The 19,475-nt window shown below is 48.8% G+C and overlaps 1 protein-coding gene across 1 annotated transcript in view; it reads left to right on the top strand.

The window, feature by feature from the left end:
* The window catches only part of PEX3 (peroxisomal biogenesis factor 3), a 515,228-nt gene that overhangs the window by 79,697 nt on the left and 416,056 nt on the right, over positions 1-19,475 (top strand). Inside the window, exon 2 of the mRNA XM_069606799.1 lies at positions 14,368-14,499. Coding sequence (XP_069462900.1) covers positions 14,368-14,499 — 132 coding nt within the window. The remainder of the gene's footprint in view (positions 1-14,367; positions 14,500-19,475) is intronic.

The following is a 19,475-nucleotide window of genomic DNA, read 5'->3' as shown; positions in this document are numbered from 1 at the left end:
TCTCAGTGATTCACAGGTGCAGGGCCTGTGGTCTCGGGAGAAATATCTCTCCCACATCAATGTGCTTGAGTTAAGAGCAGTACACTGGGCCCTCAAGTCGTTTTTGCCACGCATATGCAGTTCGGTGGTGAGGGTGTTGACGGACAATATCACCACAATGTTTTAACTAAGGAAACAGGGGGGCACACATTGCCGGGTCCTGTCAAAGGAGGCGCAGGACGTTTGCCATTGGGCACTGACTCACGAAATCAGCATTGTGGCCTATCATCTGCCGGAAGTGTTGAATGTGCAGGCGGACGCGCTCAGCAGGGACACCGGCCAGCTGCACGAGTGGAAGCTGAAGGGGCAATACCTTTCAATGATCTTCTGGAAATGAAGGCATCCCCCATTAGATCTTTTTGCAACCGTTGAAAACAAGTAGTGCCAGGAGTTTGCCAGCAAAATGGCTCATCCAGAGTGTCTGGGGGATGCATTCTCGTTCCCATTGATGGGACGGTTCGCCTATGCATTTCCCCCATTTCTGCTCATTCGGTGGACCCTCCAGTGGATTCGGAGATACCACTGCTGTGTGATTCTGGTGGCTCCATTCTGGCCCAGGCAGATGTGGTTCTCCGATCTCCTTCATTTGTCGATGGCAGAGCCGATTCAGTTGGGGGCAGTTCCGGATCTTCTGTCTCAGGACGAGGGGAGAGTGTGGCATCACGATCTGGGATCTCTCAGCCCGACGGCTTGGCTCCTGACTACTCCAAGTTCGGCCAGTTAGGTATTTCCTGGGACTGTCGACGAATTTTGGAGGCAGCTAGGGCACCGTCCACAAATAACTCTTACGGACGTAAATGGAAAAGGTTTTGCGTGTGGTGTAAGGCCCAGCCTGGGGTTGACCCTTTCAACATTTCCCCGGAACAGGTTCTCCCGTACCTTTTGCATTTGGTGGAAGAGGGCTTGGCATTGTCCTCCATTAAAGTACATTTGGCTGCAATATCCAGGTTTACTCGGAGGGGTCATGCGGCCACTCTGTTTAGTGACCGGTTAGTGAAGTACTTTTTGAAGGGGTTGTTTCGAACTTTTCCCTCCTATGAAGTTGTTTGCACCAGTATAGAGCTTTAATGTGGTGCTTTCGGCGCTGAAGGAAGCTGCCTTTTGAGCCGACGTCGACGGTTCCTTTTGAAGTTTCTATCGTGGAAGGTGGCATTTCTGGTGGCAATTACTTCGGTCAGGCGGATATCGAAATTGCAGGCATTGGTCGTCGACCCTCCATACTTGAGATTCCTGAAGGACAAGGTTGTTCTGGCCATTAGTCCTCACTTTATCCCCAAAGTGCCAACAGCATTTCACAAACTCTCTTCTATTGTTTTGCCTTCTTTTTTTGCTTTGGCGTCCACGCCAGCAGAACGGGCTCTGCATTCTCTGGACATTAAGAGGGCGTTAAAGTTTTATTTGAATCGAACTTAAGACTTCAGAAAGTCAAAACTGCTGTTTGTATGCTTATGGTCCATCCAACAAGGGATAGGCTATCTCCAAACAAGGACACTCATGTTGGGTGTCCTTGACTATTTTGTTGTGCCACTCTAAAGCTGGAAAGCCTTTGAGGAGGGATCCTAAGGCTCACTCGATGAGGTCCACGGCTTTGTCGGCTGCGTTATGGTTGGGGATTCCGTTGGTGGACATTTGCCAGGCGGCCTCCTGGGCGGTGCTGCATACCTTCACCCGGCATTACTGGGGCAGCAACATGGTGATGATGTACAGGTGGGACGTGCAGTCCTGCAACACCTGTTCCAATAAGGTAAGCCCCGCAGCTTTGGGGTGTTTATTTTGAACGTTGTCACTTGATGGGTTTGTTGTCTCATATATGTGTTTAAAATGTGGTTCATTGGTTTGCCTTTACACTCCGCCATGCATGGTTAGTACTGCTAAGTAATCTATTCACAGCATGTGAATCCATGAAAGATCCAATGCTAGAGAAGGGAGTAGTTTCTTGTCTGTAACTCCATTTCTCCAGTGTTGGTATCTTTCATGGATTCACATGCGCCCGCCGGCCGCCCCTGTATGCAAACCTGGTTCGGGTTCCCTTTACTTTGGAAGTTAAAATCTGAAGGGAAGCATCGCAGCTATTTATACCCTACGTCCCATTGGTGGGGACTAAAGCACCCAAAAAGGAAGTTGATAGGACACTAAAGTGTCAAAGTTTCCAATAGGAAAACGCTAGGTTAAAGTGACCGAGGTTCCCCAGCCTGACGATGGGGAATATTCACAGCATGTGAATCCATGAAAGATACCAACGTTTGAGAAATGGAGTTACAGGTAAGAAGCTACTCCCTTCTGAGGCTGGTGGATCTGCTTAGATCACATGCTATGCATAGACCGACATCAAGTGGTAGTCGCAGAGAATTACATGATTTGTTTTCGAAACTCAAAAAGGGACATCGACTGGTCGTGTTAGTGTATGCCTAGTGTGACGTCTACTGTACCCCTGGTCCTTCATGCGTCAAGGTCCCTCAGAATGTTTTTGACCGCCATCGTAGTTGTTAACAAGTTGCAGAGTTCTCTAGGCCTTGGCCCTTTACATTAGGGAGAGTGGGGGAGGTCATACACTTCTTCACTTTTAGAGAATGCATATTCAGACTCCTTCTATTCCCATTTATCGCCATGCTGCCTTTCTCATCAAATAGGAAAACGCGCCCTTTAAAATTCTGCCCATCTTGTAATCGGAAGTTTCCATGGAAGGACACGCACAAGGTGTATAACCACTGTCTTCCAACGGATCACGCAGAAAAGCCTTGCAAATCAAAGGACCATCGTACTAAGTGCTGGGCTGTCCACGCCATGCAGGCTGAGGCCTCCATAGACATGGTGGGTGAATCCAGTGATGGCCGTGTCGACATTCTCTGTGCCGTCGAAGGCGATCAGGGTTCGGGAAAACCCCATGTGCGAGCCCTCAACTCCATTAAGCAGGCCAGCGGTCCTGGTACAGAGAAAATACCCTGTGGCAAGAGCACACACACACCACAACCCACTAAAGACATACCCTTAGGCCAAACATGTCCATGTCATCGACCGTTCATGTCCACGTGGTTAAAGAGTCTATTTCAAAATCATCTCTGTCCTCTGGGCCATCATGATCGCATTCACCGCATGACAGGTTTCCAATACAAGCACAGAGTAGGCTCGTTTCAGACACTGCGCCCAAAAAGGCCCTCCTTTCACGCACCGAAGGACATGCGTAGAAACCAAAACCTACAACGCCCTCTTCTAACGCATCAAAAATGCAAGATGTGAAGGCATCATGAAGCAGACAGACAACCGGTTCAAGTTTGGTCCACAAAATTTTATTAACTTGAAACTCAGGGTTGGATAAGGCCTAACTTGCCCTATGCTCGGGTGGAATTTCCCTACCTAAAGAAACCTAAGGATAGTCTGTGTCAGGAAGTCCGAAGCACATGTCTGTCTGTGTCCAAAACCTATACTTAAAACAAAGTGTCTAAACTTGAAGACACTCCCGTCCCCTGCACACCTTACATACTGAAATAAATCAGTCTATTTTCAGAACATTTAAACTTTTATATACAGAAATATCAGGTTAAAACGTAAATAACAGCATATATTCACTAGAATCAAGAAAAACAGATATCATATGGCTTCACATATGGCCAGCATGGAAAACAGAACAAAACGGATAAGAAATGTACTCCCAACTTTAGAATACAGCTTCAAGCTCTACGCGTTTCGGGGAATAACCCCTTCTTCAGGAGCAGAAGATCTGCAAATACAGATATATACAAAGTTAACACTTATCTCATGGTTCACTCAAAGTTTCACCTGCCTAAACAAATTCTACAAAAGCTGTTCATTAAATGTCATGTCTACACACATATCCAAAGAAGTTATACATGTTCATGTGGATGTTTAATCACAGTAATGAAACTGGTGTGACTCCAAAAGTAAACCTCAAAAAGAATATGCCCAAGTACAAGTAAAAAAACATTATTATGTACCTTGTATAGAAAGTATTACCAAAGGATGTTCAATGTACGTCTGTGCATAACATGCACAGAAACCAGGATCTCTGCGGAGACTCCTGCAGTCATCAGCAAAATGGTATGATTGAAGAACTCTAAAATGCAAAAACACATATTTGAACACCAACTAAACTGAAACAACTTAAAAACTAAATTAAAACCATATTCAAGTGCACCTAAATTAAGCCAGCAGCCCATCCGTGCACCACCAAAATCAAAATGAACCTTTTGCCACCACCTTTGCTCAAAACTACAAATTAAAATTGAAATAAAATACCCAACCTCATTGAAGACCAAACTTGTGAATCTAACCAAACCTCCACAGTGATATATTTACCTCAAAGATATTCCTGCCAACCTATCACAGTGCACTGACTTCAGATAGTTTCAGAACATGGAAAGTCCGCATCTAGCGTAAGGCATCCTGCCTTTTGTGGAACCGTACTGTGAAACTAAGAAAATAAACACATAATGGCCCTTTAAAGCAATACAACTCTCCAATGAGAAAACACCGCCCAAAGGGCTAGAGCTGTGTCCAAAACCTATACTGGCCCTCACAAATAACTCTGTACAATGTGTAGGGATGTCAGCAACAAAACAAAAGGGATTCAAAGCAAAGTTTAGAGCTTCTTCCAGCTTGTGGCTTGTAATCAGCTTCCCCAAGTTCAATATTATTCAAAAAAGCACATTGGTTCCTTTCCCCAAGAGTTCAAATCTTCCACCATTTAAAACACAATTCCCTGCGACACTTCACGGATCTTAAGATATTGTCTCTTTTTTCTAGTTCACACAGACAGTTCAGTTCCTTGATTTCAAAAACCCATAAGAAGTTGTTGTACAACCCAAGCTTCTTTGTAGGTGCTGTCAGTCGCTTTTCCATACAGGGGCGCATTTGTTCTAGACGCAGTTGTCTGACCACAAGGTCACGCAACCAATGCCCCTTCTTGGCTGCTTTTCCATCAACTTTATGCCACTTGTTCAACTTGACAGAGATGCTTTATTCATGTGTCACACTCTCCTGACACTCTCCTGACATTGTGTTGTGGCTGGTGTGAGATACCTGATAAGGTTTTCCCACCTACTCCCTCAGCATCTTCTGTTGAGGTGGCCAGGGAAGGGCCATCGCTTTTAGATCCTGACCCTGGTCACCTGAGTGGAGGGTCACAGGGGATTGGGAGGAGAATACACAAGGGAGAGACCTGGTAGTCCCCCATTTCCCCCCCTTTCCCAATTATACCCCAACCCACTCTCCCTCAGTCTTAATGGGGTATTTCCAATCACACCCCATCTCACCCTCGCCATTTCCAATAAGTACTGGGATGAAGAAGAGGCGACCAGGAGCAATGAGAACTACCCATAGAAACAACATAGGAACACAAAGTGAGGCCTACCATCTAACACCTTTGAATTGCCCCACTAATAGATTTGAGCACTTTTCTCCAACTGGGCCCACCTGACCACTTGATTCCACTGAGGACTGTAAAAGGTGTGGTTCTGCACAGGTGAAAGGATGAGCTGGAGATAGTGTGGAGCACGGGAGCCAAGTAGCAGAAGGAAGCAGTGAGGAAGACTGGGAGAACCTGGAAAAGAACAGAGTGCCGAGACGCTGACCCAGTATGCCAGAGGGGGTGCAGCGTGGCTAGGGAGCCATGTCTCCATGGAGCCGGAGCGAGGTACTTGCTGGCTGTATTTAAAGAACTGCTTGTTCCTAAGGGTATCGGAGGGGCAGGTGGTGAGACCCTGACCTCGACCCATGCAACAGGAGGAAGACCGCTTGCCAGCGCCGCACTTACCGGTGAGTTTCACAAGAAAGGAAGAGAGAAGCTCTGTAGCTTGTGGAAGGCTGTAGCGGAATTGAAATGTTGTTGCAAGCAGCAGGAAAGTAAAGAAAGTTTAAAGGAAAGTGTATTGCAAGTGCTTCGAAAAGAAAAGACGACAGAAAGGAAGCAAGGTTTAATGCGCTAGACGCGCACAGTTAAAAGGAAAAATTAACTTTAAAAGTGAAGGCCGCTAGAGGCGCAGAGGCAAAGAAAAGGGAAAGAAACACAGATAGGGTGCGAGCGACCCGAAAGCAAGAAAAAGGTGCGAGTGAGCATGATAAAAAGGAAAGAGAGTGTAAGAGGCACAGTAAAGTGAAGAGGAGCAGGAAGCAGGTGCAAGTGTGCATAGTTGCCCATTAAAGTAGGAAAAAAGTATGAAAGGGAGAGAAAAGTGTGTAAAGGGGTGCAGGAAATCCCAACACAGGAAAGTTAAGAGATTTATGAAAGTAGATGAAGAGAGGGGTTATTTATCAGAGTGGTCGCGCTAAGGAGGAGCAAAGAGCCTGGGGTTCTCGAAAGTCTCTGATACTGCCCCTGAAAGAACAGTGATTTATGAAGGGTGCATCCTGACAAGCAGAACTTTTGTGTTACATTAAAGAAGGCCTAAGCATGGGGAAGGGAACCCTCAGAGGCCTACAGTGTTTTTGGAAGCTGAACTTTTGTGTGTTGCATCAAAGTGGCCTGAGCTTGGGGAAGGGAGCCCTGAGAAGCCTACGAGGAACAGTGTTGTATTCCGTTTGAAACTTGAAAGAATTGAAGCCCAACAAACCAGAGACCTTGAAAGTTGTTTGAAAATATTGCAAGAATCCTGTAGAGAAGGTTTCTCGAACAATCCTTTTTGATTGTGCACATTTTTTGTGACATTGGCAGAACTACACCTCGTGGAAAAACCACCTACAACAGCCTTGGTTTATCTTTCCTTTTGAACCACTATTTTCTTTAAAGAAGACTTCCCTATCACATTTTGTCAAAGAGTGAGGGCAAGCATAGGTTTAGGCACAGACGGATTTGGATTTTGTATTTGCAGACATCGACAGCCCTTAGAAACATCAGTTGAGGGAACAATGCCTTCAGAGTTGGGGCCAGTACACAAAACCCGTTACTAAAGGTTTTCAAACTGTTACTTTTGAGTCTGTGTCTCTCTTGATACCATGCCTGTCTAACACTGGTTTGGCCACTATGCATTCGTCATACTTTCTTGCATTCTCCTGGCTGTTTCCAGTACTTAATTTCTCATATAGTGCGCAGTTCCTTTTACCTATAATTGCTTTTTGCAAACTTGCATCCATTCTGTTCGGTATTGCAAGAGTTTATATTTGCTTTCACTTCTTTTGATATCCAGAACTACTTCTATAATTGCATTCAGTTCTTATTTGATTTCGTTTTGTTATAAAATAAAGTTCATTGCAGGAATTTCACTTGCGCCAGCCCGGCCGAGGTGTGTCGCTCTCTCTCTCTTCCCTCTCTCTCTTCTCTCTCCTCTCTCTTCTTTCTGCTCCGAATTCTCCCGACGCATCGCTCAGTCGTGCCGGTCCCCCTCATGCGGCCTGCCACCGGCTTCCAGCATCTTTCAATGCCACAAATGAGTTTTAACTGAACAGTTCTTTGGAGATGATTCTAGGGAGGATGATGGGAGTTTGGGGGGCGCGTTATTAACTAGATGTACGCATGCTATGCAATAAAGGAGAGATTGCAGAGAGCGAGAGACAAAGAACTGGGTTCATCACATCAAAAGGCTATGTTGATCTTTAATGTTTTCTGTCACAAACTTAATAAGTCAGATTCAACTATTAAACAAAAAAAACACTCCCATGCCATTGCTCCAGCGAAGGGCTGTGTCAACTCGTTTTCGTGCCATTTGTACATTTTATCTGCGATTCTGGTTCGTGCCTGCATTCTAATTTCTATATTTCGGTTTCAACTACATCCCCATCATCCTGTCTGAGAAGCTCCTGCTATGTTTTCTGTAAAAGCAGTATGCAGCCACTTTGAGCTAAGTGCGCGTTACCTGAACCAGGAGTTTCTTTTTGTTCGATAGGTTCCGACAATTGTTATAGCTTAGGAAAATCATTTCTTAACGGTGATTCGTTTTTGAACATTTTGTCATTACCAAGCTGTGTATACATGATGCTTGTGTGTGTATCTAATGCAGTGGCGTTTTTTGTGCCTACATTTCTGTGCTCTTCTAGCCTGAAACTTGCAATAGTGTCGGCTGATTATGAGTTCCTGGCTCTTCAGCAGCAACTGGAAGAGTCACTTTATGATCCCTGGGATGTGTGCTGGGAGGGCTTGAAATTCTGCCTTATGTACATACCCATTATAACTATTAGTATGTAGATACAAGAGGATTTCGAAGATCAAACCATTGAACAAACTTAAAGATTTAGGGACTGATTCATGGAATTATTTGCGCCAAAAAAACAGGGATTTGTGCGCCATTCCTCCGCAAATCCCTATTTGTTAAACAAATAAACGGCCCAAATAATTCCATGAATCAGCCCCTAAATGTATATACTAGCCAAACGTAGCATAGCCATGAGTTGGAAGGATGCACAGGAACCAAGTGTAGGCAGATGGTGGGTTGACTTAAAGAAATGGTCGGCAGCCGAAACTGGTATGTGGGAAAGAGCACTAAGGGAACAGAAACAAGATCTGGGCATGGACATACCGGCGGGCGAACGCGCCGGTGAAGCAGGCATGGCGAGCGCCGCCCCTTAGTGGGGGCGGTACAGGCCGCCCTTCCCCTCCCCCCACACACGTAAGGGAAATGCGCCGGGGGGGCGGATGATGACGGAAAGGGGCCCGCCCCCCCCTGGCAGGGCGCGAAAGCTTCGGGGCAGGGCGGGAAACCGGGGAGAAGCCGGGCATAAAAGCCCGTGCTGGTGTGAGCATTCACACATCCTCCCTCGGTTTCCCGTCTTGCCGGAGCTGCGTTCTTTTTTAGCTCGCTCTATTCTCTGTGTTCGAGCGGCTGTTTGGCGTCTGGGTTTCCCGCGGTTCGGGTGGAGGAGCGAGGAGTTCGCGGTTCCAGTGGAAGAGTGAGGAGTTCGGGAGTCGCTGGCGAAAGTTGCTGCCCGGAGATCGTTTGTCGCCACATGGTGGATTGCAGGTAAGCGCTCGAACGTCGGGCCGGTTGTGCGGGTCTCGTGTGGACGGGTTCATGGGGGGCGATAGTGGGGGGGAAAGAGTTCTCGGGGTGGTGTGGCGCAGGCCCTCATAACGCAGAAGTTCGGGTGGGGATTGTGCGGTGGCCTCGACGCTAGTGCGCAGGTACTGTTGGGTAGTGAGCGAGGGCACCGTCCGAATCCCGCCCAGGGAGGATTATAAGACGGTGGATTTGGTAAGTATGGGGGGGGGAGGGAGAAGGGTCTGCTCGCTGGCCGCCGCGCCAGCTGGAGCGGACCCGAGGAATACAATATTTTACGGGATCAATCTCCTTTTCTTTTAATTGTACGTCAGCATCAGCAGTGGCTGTATGCAGGCTTCAAAAAGGGGTTGTGCAGTGGAAGCAGCCTGCACTACAACAAGTGCCGAATCTTCTGCTCCCGACCACCTTGTGGATTGTGTGGTGGGGAGGAGCAGAACTGGGGCTGTCTGCCGTGTTACTTGTGTGCTTTGGGGCCGCCGAGTGCGGCGGTACCGATCGCGGTGGCGCGGGCAGCAAATCTGCTGGCTTGGCTGGCTTGGGTGGGCGGGGGGTTCGTGGGTTCACGTTGGGCACCCTGACTTTGTGGTTAACTGGTACCGGGGCCGCCGTGCCTCGGGTGTCGACGAAGCAATTTTAAAAGCGATGGTGTGTTTTTCGTTAATTGGGGCCGCCGTGACGATCAGGGCCCCGTGCCTCGTTTGTTCAAGAAATGGGCTGTTACCACGACGGCATTGTTATGGCGTGATATGTTTACAGCATGGAAAAACTAAATAAAGCAGCTTTAACGAAAGCTGCTTTATTTAGAGTGAATTTTACGTTTGATTAGCGCAGCCGCCAGTGGCGCAAGCGTTAAGGGCTTGGACTGGTAATGCGGGAGACCGGGGTTCGATTGCAAGGTGCGGAGTCTCGTGGGCATGCGCCTTTTCGTATGGCGCGCCGAAATTTTTGGTTTGTATGATGGCCACTGTGCCTCGGGTGCCACAAAGTAATGTTTTGTTTTAAGCCCGTTGTACGGCTTGTCTGTTTACATTGGGGCCATCGCGAAGGCTTTCTGTGCGTCAGGGAGCGCCATGGCCTCATCGATGGTCGAGGCAGGTAATTCGGCGCACTTCTCACTCTGCATGGGGTCCTAGATAGAGGTGGGGACGAGAGGGGTGGGTTCACACAGTACCTGTCCCCTCCCGTCGAACGCGTGGTGAAGACGGACCTACAATTCCCAGAGTTCGCCTTTCAAGACTACAACCCCCGGCAGCCCCTCTGCCTCCCAGGAGGCTGCAGAGTCTCCGCCAGGCCCAGCTGGTAACACACCCCCTTCCACATAGAATGGTCCATTCTAAAACAGTCCCCCAACCGCTCAGAACAACCAATGACTCAATTACTCCCACTCGCCACACAGCCCTCAAATACGCCAACACCGGCCACGAGGTTACTAAAACGAAACATGACGGGATACTAGAGGGGTGCCATGCAACAGGGATGGGGGGGGCGTATCAATGTGCGAGGGGAGTAAAGGAGGGTGGTCAGCTGAGAATACCCCCCCGTGCAGAAGCCAAATGCGCCGTTCCGGACTACGTGTTACCAACGGCCACGAGGAATAATTATAAAAAAAAAAAAAAAAAAAGTCCCCCGGAGATAGCAGACGGGGGATTGGAACTGGGGTCCTCGGCGCTCCAAGACCAAGCACTTACCACTTGAGCCACTGGAGGCTGCTCTAATGCCAAAAACAAATAATCAGCTGTTGTGTGGCGCGGCGACCATCTGCTGAGCATAAAGTGAAGACATGGAAAAACATTGCTTGCAATGCATATTAACTAAGTAAAACGTGACGGCGAAATCTATTCCTTCCTCCCTAAATAGGGCCCGCTCAAGCTGACGCGGCGGTCGGCGAGCAGACCCGTTCGCCTACCCCCCAATACTTACCAGATCCGGCGTGGGTGGATGGTGATTAGGACAAGGCGGGAGCTGCTAGAACAAAGGGGAGAACTCGCGGCACCCTACCAGCCTCTCCGAACTACTTCTGAACGTCTCCCGCCGTCAGTGTAACCCGCGGTTGTGTCCTCTAGGGGGCGCTATTCTTTGGTTCGCAGATGGGTTTGCACTTTATGAATCCTGTACATTATAATAGTAAGTTACAGCAGAGCCCACAACTGTAGAGAGTTGCCCTATGGGTTGATAGACTATAGTAAGAATTCCCAGGAAACCTTTGCTCCAGCTGTCTGTCACATAGTCGCTGACATAGCAGTCATCTCTGCGCCTCAGCACAATCCTCTGCATAATTTTGCAATGTTTTTATACCAGTCAGCTCTGCTAGCAATTGAATATGAACCCAATTCTAGTCATTATTTGCATGTAATGTGATGCTCTTTTCAAGTATATGTTTGCACAGACTATGGTCTTCTGAAGGGCCTTGCAACCCACAGCTCTCCACAACCTCAAGACTACATTTGAGGCGCTAACTTCAGCGATGGTGGGGGAGGGGCACACTTATTGGTGTGGGGGCATCCAACTTCTTTACGCATTCTAATAAGACTGTTCTAGTGCAGCTTCAATGTTACAGGCAATTAACTCTCTCCTTTAAGTCTGAAAGCACCCACTCCAGGAGTGCTGTGAGGATGGGAGGTCTCCTGTCCCCCTCTCCACCATTCCAGACACCCCCCTTACATGCAAGTTCTAAGCCCCCGTCATGACTTTAATTGCCCCAAAAAAAAAAAAAATCGGGGAGTGCCCTGTGGAAGCAAGCTGGGTGTGGGGGAACTCTCTGCCGCCGGCAGCCAGCAGAGAGTCTTGGAGGAATCACAGGCCAATCCCTGAAACAAAGCACTGCTAGCAGACCCACAGGGGAACGAGCAGCCAAGAGTTTAGATGCACGGCGCCCCAAGAGCAATAGGCTTGGGGGAGGCCCTGGGAAAAAAGGGGAGGGATGTAGGGGACTTGGGAGGCAATTCCAAGACCCAAATTGCGGGGGGGGGGAGGGAACGAACAACAAACTAAAAAGAGGGCAGCAAGTGAAGCTGGTTGGAGGGGAACAAGAGGAGAATACGGGGGGGTATGCTACCGGGACAAAAATTTACAGCAGGGGTAAGTCGTCACGGAGGGGGAGGGGCAAGAGGGAGGAGCTCGAGGAGGGAGGAAGAAAGGTAGGAGCATCGGGGGCGGGGGGAGTCCGGACAAGGAGGGCCAGCAAGGACAGGAAAGAGGGGGCCTGGGGGGGGCGCAGCATAGGGGACCGGGGGAATGGGGGAGACAGTTGGGAAAGGAAGACAGTACGAGGGACAGGGAATCTGGAAGAGATATGACACCAGCCAAGGGGGGGAGGACACCTGCTAAGGCTGCAGTTGGAGGGGGGGGCCCCTTGAGTGAGAGGGAATTGCGATGTTTCTGGGGGGCTCGGGGACACAGCAGGGAGACCTGGGGGGGGGGGTTTTGGCATAACGGGGGTAAGACTAGGATGCCAATAACCGGAACAACGCGAAGGCGTAGGGGGGGCTGAGCAGAGTTTGGCAAGAAAAGGTTAGATGGACGTCGCAAGCGACGGCCAACTAGGCAGGCAGAAAGTGGGGGCCGGCATCGGAGGGCGGTGCCGGCCCAAATACGGATACGTACATAAATTGTAAGGGCACTTGTGGTGGTGCCGGTATAGAAAAATGTAAGGGCACTTGTGGTGGTGCCGGTATAGGAAATTGTAAGGGCACTTGTATGGTGCCGGTATAGGAAATTGTAAGGGCACTAGTACGGTGCCGGTATAGGAACCTGATGTTAGCGAGGCACCGCGTGGCTGCCGGTTTTAGCTAGAGCCTGAGCAGGAAACGGGGCAAGTGTGCGGGGGGTCGGGCACCCGCAACAAGACCTAGACATGGGCACGGGGGGAAATGGTGGGCACACCAAAAAATTCACTGCAAACAACGGCCGGGGTAGAGAGAGGTGGATAGTCAGGGCCGGGCTCGATCCGAGGCGTCCACCGGACGAGGACGATCAGGGGGGGGGGAGGGGGAGGGGGAAGCCCTAGGTAGCCGCACTCGAAATAGTGTATCGGTGACGGTGAATTACGGATTGCCTGTAAGATAACTCCAAGACTTTATGCAAATAAAGCTGCTGAGGCATGTTAACTTTCCACACAAACTGGTGTCGTGTCAATTTTCTACTGCTTGCATGGTATGACTGATTAGGAATAGAGGGGGGGGGGTAAGAAAGGACGGATAAAGGGGGGGGAAGGCAAGGCGCTGAGTGCCCACGCTAAGCAATGGATCACTTTGACAGTGACCCTGTTCAACCCGGACACAGGCGAAGCCGCCATACAACACGACGCACAGGAAGCAAACGGTGAGACAATGGACACAATAAATAACACGAGAGTATGCATAGGCAGGGTTGGGGGGGGGGGGGTTGAGAAGTGTATAGGTTATTATAACTATTAGTATAATATTGATTAATTGTCACCATTTACAACTTAATGTACTCCAGCTTTCTTTACAAACCATAAATACAAATGGTTTTCTGGATGTCAATTGAGGCTCTTTACAGTGGCAAATTCAAATTATCTGAACCGTTTTATTGCAACATGCTAACAGTAATCTATAGTTGCTGGTTAACTGTTAAACTTTTTAATATTTCCCATCCTTAATGAAGCATTAAAGCATGCTACCAGAGGACATGTATGTGGTTTGGTAATAGCTCTCAACCATTTGCCTCGCAAAGGCGGGTGAAATCACCCGATTTTGTTTTTGGCGGGTGAGACGCCCATTTGAATGAATGGGAGTGCAGGAGGCTGGGCGGGTGAGTCAGCCCTTTGCAAGGCGGGTGACACCCGCCAAAAGCGGGTGAGTTGAGAGCTATGCGGTAATTGTCCGGCTCTCGTAACAATGGTTAAGGTCGCTTGGGTGTTAAAGGCTCAATGCTATTTGAGCTTGTGCGGGGGTGGGCCAGGGAACCTCCCCTCGAGATTTCTATGACGGAGCAAGTCCATGTCTCTTTGCCAGTGAGTGCCCACAGCACAAAGGGAAACGCGGAATGCAGGATTTTAAAGGCGATTATAGCATGCATTCCAAACTTGATTGGCTAGAGAGCTGGAAAAGGTAAGAACAAAGTAGAAACCTGTAATGCAGGCTTCTTTTGGCAGTTAGGGGCTGGTTTCCATATTTTCTGATAGTTTAAAGAGAAGAAAACCTCCACCTCTGTGGCACAGCACCTTTTAGAATGCCCATAAGCAACATGCCATTTCTTAGCCACTCAGTTGTTTCCTCCATTCTTTTGCATTCTGACGTGTTCGTAATACATTAGGGTGTTTATTTTCTATATGTGCTTAGAATTGCACAACACTGCCTTATCGGCATGATCGATATTTACAATTCTTCTCATTGGCTTAACTTGAGTTTTTCTTTCGTAGGAGTTTATCTCTTGGGAAAATATGCCCAAAAGAAAATCAGAGACGTACAAGAAAGAGAAGCTGCAGAATATATTGCACAGGCTCGAAGGCAGTATCACTTTGAAAGTAATCAGAGGACCTGCAACATGACCGGTAAGGTAACAGTATGCTTCTGCACTGATGTGATCTTGTCGTGTACTGCTTGCCCTTTGATATTACTGGATTATTTTTTTTAAAGATAAAAATGTACATCGGTCAACAAATCACATTTACATGTTGTAACAAAGTAACCTCACATCCATCGCCTTGTAGATGACATCCTCAGGCCCTTGAGGCCAGTGGTATCGTATCCCCAAGCAAGATCACCCAGACCAGTTTGGAAAACAAAACCGAACATTTGGAAACGACGACACCTCACATCCTCCTCCTGGTCAGAAGGAAAACCAGTTTCTGGAGCATCTCCTATGGATCCGTGGGGAAGAAGACTATAGAAAACCTGTACTCCTGGCCCTAAGATCAGGTGGAACACAGGAGAATCTGATTCCAGTACGAGTTGTCCGGGCCCATCTAACAAAGGGACTACAACTCCCATAACCCCCCTTTCCTATCGGAGGAAAACCTGGACTGCATTACGAATCTACACTTGCTGATTTGAGGTCAAGAACATTTTGAGAATGTCCGGAATCGTTCCACCTCAGACAGAGGATATAAGTGGGTAGCCCAAACCCCTCACTAATTTAAGAGGTGGGACAGAAGGAAGCTCAGCTCACATTCATACAACAACAAGACTTGCAGACAGAGCTTAATTTCTTCCCCATACGTAGGTGAGATCTTGGAGGGAGAGAGCTCCTTTGCAGCTACAGGCACAGTGGAGAAAGAGACACTGGAAACGCCTGATCTCATTGGAACCCGTGGGAGAGCACAAGTTAGAACTAATAGTTCCCTGCATTGCTATGGTAACAGTCCATAGTGTATGCTAAGGTCCAAGTAGGTGGGTGTCTTTAACTAGGTCCTGGGCTCTGTTACTACCTGTGTAAACTGGCACAAAGGTACTAGATCTACTAGCACCCCTGCATCATGTCCGGGGTGGCAAGGTATTGTTTTTTTTTAACATAAGAAGTGGCACAAGCAAAGAGTGCAAACCGCTACTCATTTAAAAATAAAAATGAGACACCATGGAAATGGCTTAAAGAACACCCGCCGCTGTTCCTCCTTGATTTTTATGGTCTGCCTCGGACTCTGAGACCTGCTAGTGGAATTGTTTATTTTGGGAAGGGGATAGTGAGGAGCAGAAACATTAGGGGTGCTACTGAGGCAATGAGCTGGGAGGTGCTCAGATCTGATCAGACTGCTTGGAATGCTTGGGGTGTGCATTTATCAACAAGCTGCATCTGTGTGGTGTGGTCATACACATTAATGTGTAGGAGAAGGTTTTCCACAAATGTAATACATTGTTTGAAGCCAGACGCCTTTGCTACACAACTCTGTTTTGTTTCTAACGTGTTCTGTTCATTTTCAAGTTTAATTATGTTTTGGTGGCTTGTCTCATACATTTTACGGTTTTGTGGATGCAAATAATTTTACTCTTAAAATGTAATTGACACTCCAATTATAGAGCTTGTTTAAAATACTTCCGCTTCAAAACCTTATCTGAGGCATGGATAGAGTTGGTCAAGACTAGGATATAGAGGAGGACAGTGAGGAGAGGGTGTCATCAGCCGAGAGGGATGAGAATTCAGGGAGAGGGGGAAGGGAGGAAGAACAGGAGTCGAGGAAGAGAGAAGGGTTGAATTTGCGGAGATCACGACGAGAGAAGGAGGGTAAGGGGGGAGGAGGGTGAGGAGGGGGAGGAGTAAGGGAGAAGGAGAGTAAGGCATGGTCGGAGAGATAGTTGGGAAGAGACGATACGGGGGATTAAGAGTAAGATGAGAGAAAGATGAGAGTGGAGCCAGAGGAGTGGGTGGGGGGGGGTTCGAAGGGGAGAGAGGAAGTAGGAGTCAAGTAGGGAGAGAAGAGGGGAAGAATGAGATGAGGTTGAGAGAGGGAGGTTAAAATCGCCAAGGACAGAGAGAGGAGTAGGGGAGGGAGAAATGAGAGAGAGTAGAAGGTCCAGGTCTTCATATAAGGAAGAGAGGGGGCCAGGAGGTCTGTAAATGATTAAGAAGGATATTGTGTGAGAGTAAGTGAAGGATTTGAAGAGCAATTCAAAGGAGGAGAAGGTAGGGAGAGATGAGGATGAAGATGTGGAAAAACATTTAGGGTGAAATGAGATGACACCGCCTCTGCGACCTGAGGGGCGTGGGACATGAAAGGAGGAGGAAGAGGGGGTGGAGAGAGATGCAGGAACAGTGGAATTGAAGGGGGTGATCCAAGTCTCGTGATGCAAAGGAAGTGAAGGTTGAGTCGGAGGAACAGATCAAGGGCCGCAGTGGCTTTGTTGCAGATGGATCGGGCATTCCAGAGGGCAATGTTGATGATACTGGAGGGATTGGCAGTGGGGAGGAGGGATTGGCAGTGTGGAGGTGGATAAGCGTGAAGGGATTGTGCGAGGGGGAAGGTGTGGGCGGGGGGGAGGAGGACATGAGGATGCGCAGATGGTAGAGGAAGAGGTGGGAGAGGGGGAGAGAGATGGAGGGAGGCCGACGGAGGAAAAAACAGGTAGAGTGCATGGCAGGAAGGGGATGAGAGTAAATGCTGGTGGCCACACAGCAGAGTGCCCACAGTTGGAGTAGGTATCAGGAGCTGTTGCAGGTTCAGTGGAGGGGAGGGGGAAGGGGTGAGGGCTGGGGAAGGTGAGGTTGTAGAGAAGATGGATGGGGAGTCACAGCAGTGGAGTGGGAGACAAGGCAGTGGAGTGAAGGTATCAGCAGCAGAGTGTCTGAGGGCGAATTGGTGAGGGTGGTAGGATCCTTTGGAGATCAGCAGCAGAGCCTCAGAGAGGTGAGAACAGCAGGGTCCAAGGTTAGAATATGCAGCAGGGAATGATCAAGGGCAGTTGATGAGATCAGAAAGATTCAAGTGGAGGAAGAGCAGCAAAGCATCCAGGGCAATGAGGTGAGCAGCAGAGGCCAAGGAGGAGGACCAGCTCTGATGGTAGTCACAGTGGTGGAAATGACAGGTGCAGCTGCAAGCAGAGAGCCAAACAGGGCTACAGTCCACAGGTGGTCTGTAGTGTGGAGGGCAAAATGACGTGCCCACAGTGCGGCTACAGTCTTTTGCAGCAGAGCGCAGGCAGGATGGGTCACTTGGTGGTCTGCGACAGTGCTGGGTTGAGCGGGGCGTGCTCAAGGCGTACTTGCGTCAGGGGGGCTACCCCGGCATAGTATACTCTACTTCTCCATCTTCCTCTACTCGTCCCAGTAAAGTATGCATCTTCTCTCAAAGAGACATTCTACTTTCCTTCTCCGGGCTGGCTGGTTCCAGCATTAGCTTTAACCAAATATGCAGATGTTACATTAGTCTTTGTAGCAGATAGTCCCATATATGCTCTGTGCTGTGTGACTTGGGGAATGTGAGCAACCCGAGGGCATCCTCCCATCCCCCCCCCCCCTGGATCTTCCTCTCAGGTGGCTAGGGAAAGGCCAACGCTCTTGGATCCCGTCCCTGGTGGCGGCTATGTGAGGGAGGATCACCTGGGTGGAGGGACCTTGGGGAGTGGGGAGAGGATGTCTTTGGGTGCGGCATGGTATCCCCCTTTCCCCTGCCAAAGGGAACCCCTACCGTCCACCTGCCTCCGTAGGTTGTCGGTCTTTTCCTCTTTCACACACACACACACACACACACTGTCCCAAAATCATATTCCTTTAAGACTGGGACGATGAGGAAGCAACTGGGAGTGAGGCATACTTCCATTCACTCACACCACTTTTGGTACTGGGAGGACTATGAGGGAATACTATTACAATGGCCAGGTATGTCCCACTGATGGTTAACTATGGGCAGGCAAATGACTTGCACCTGCAACCAATTAATAGGCCACAGGTGCATAAAAGGAGAGACCGGCAAGATAGCGAAACTCGCCTGGTGAGAATGATGCAGCGAATCGACATCAGCGAATCGACATGGAGCAGGCTGGAGAGGGGCTGGTGAAAAGGACGCTGTGTGTTGCAGAGAAGGGAGACAGACGCCGGGGCCCGAACAGGCCACAAGATGGTTGAGACGCCTTCAATCCCTTGTGCCAGAGCACAGCCAGAGTTCTGGGACACAGAAGACTTCAGAGGGCTGCTGCGGCACGGTTCGAAGGCAGCGAGCGCTGCTCGCCAGCACTTTCGACAAGCACAAGGAGAGCAGGCGATGGCCGAAGAGGAGAAAAAAGACACCTGGAGGAGCGGCTGCACACCGATGGGTGAAAGAAAAGGAACTTATGTTGAAAACTCCTGAGTAAAAGAAATTACAGACTGACCTGGGAATGAACTCCTTAGGGACGCCCCAGGAAGCAGTGCAACTGTCAGAAAAAAGTTGGGTAGATCACTTTTGCAGACTGTTTTCTCCCACCGCCCATTTTGAAATGGAGAGAGCTGGTGATAACAGTGAGCCATGGTCCTGGAAGTTTGAGAAAAGTGACATCTTGATTCTCATTCTGAAATGGAATACCTCTAGAGCACCAAGACCAGTTGGGCTGACGAATAGCATCTTCAGACAGAACCCAGAGCAGTGGGCAGACTTTGCCCATGGCCTATTTCAACAAATAATGAGAACAAGGAAGGTTCCACTGTCATGGAAAAAGGCTATTATTGTGTCTATTTTCAAGAAGAATGAGAGATTGAATCCAAAGAACTGTCAACCTATCGCCCTTTTTGATATTCTGGTGAAACCTTTTGCTTCTCTTATCTTGGGTCAGATGGGCAAATGAGGCTGTAATCCTGGATCCCCAACAGATGGGATTTGTTAAGGAGGGGCGGGGGGGGGGACATCTGTCAACTTCTTCCTGATGAATATCCTGAAAATGCAGGCAACAGGAACAAAATCAAAATAAATGTAGCCTTGGTTGATCTTGAACATGCATTTGATGGGATCAACACGGAGAGATGGTGGAAGAAACTGGAGGCCTTCGGATGCCCCAAACATCTACTACCAGCAATAAGGGAGCTATACTCGAATATCTATGCAAGTAAGCATGAATATGATGG

This window comes from Ambystoma mexicanum, chromosome 4p (assembly GCF_040938575.1).
Source record: "Ambystoma mexicanum isolate Mex_15411 chromosome 4p, UKY_AmexF1_1, whole genome shotgun sequence".
NCBI classification, from domain to species: Eukaryota; Metazoa; Chordata; class Amphibia; order Caudata; family Ambystomatidae; genus Ambystoma; species Ambystoma mexicanum.
The sequence above is the reverse complement of the archived record's forward strand: the minus strand, read 5'-3'. Positions and strand labels throughout refer to the sequence as shown.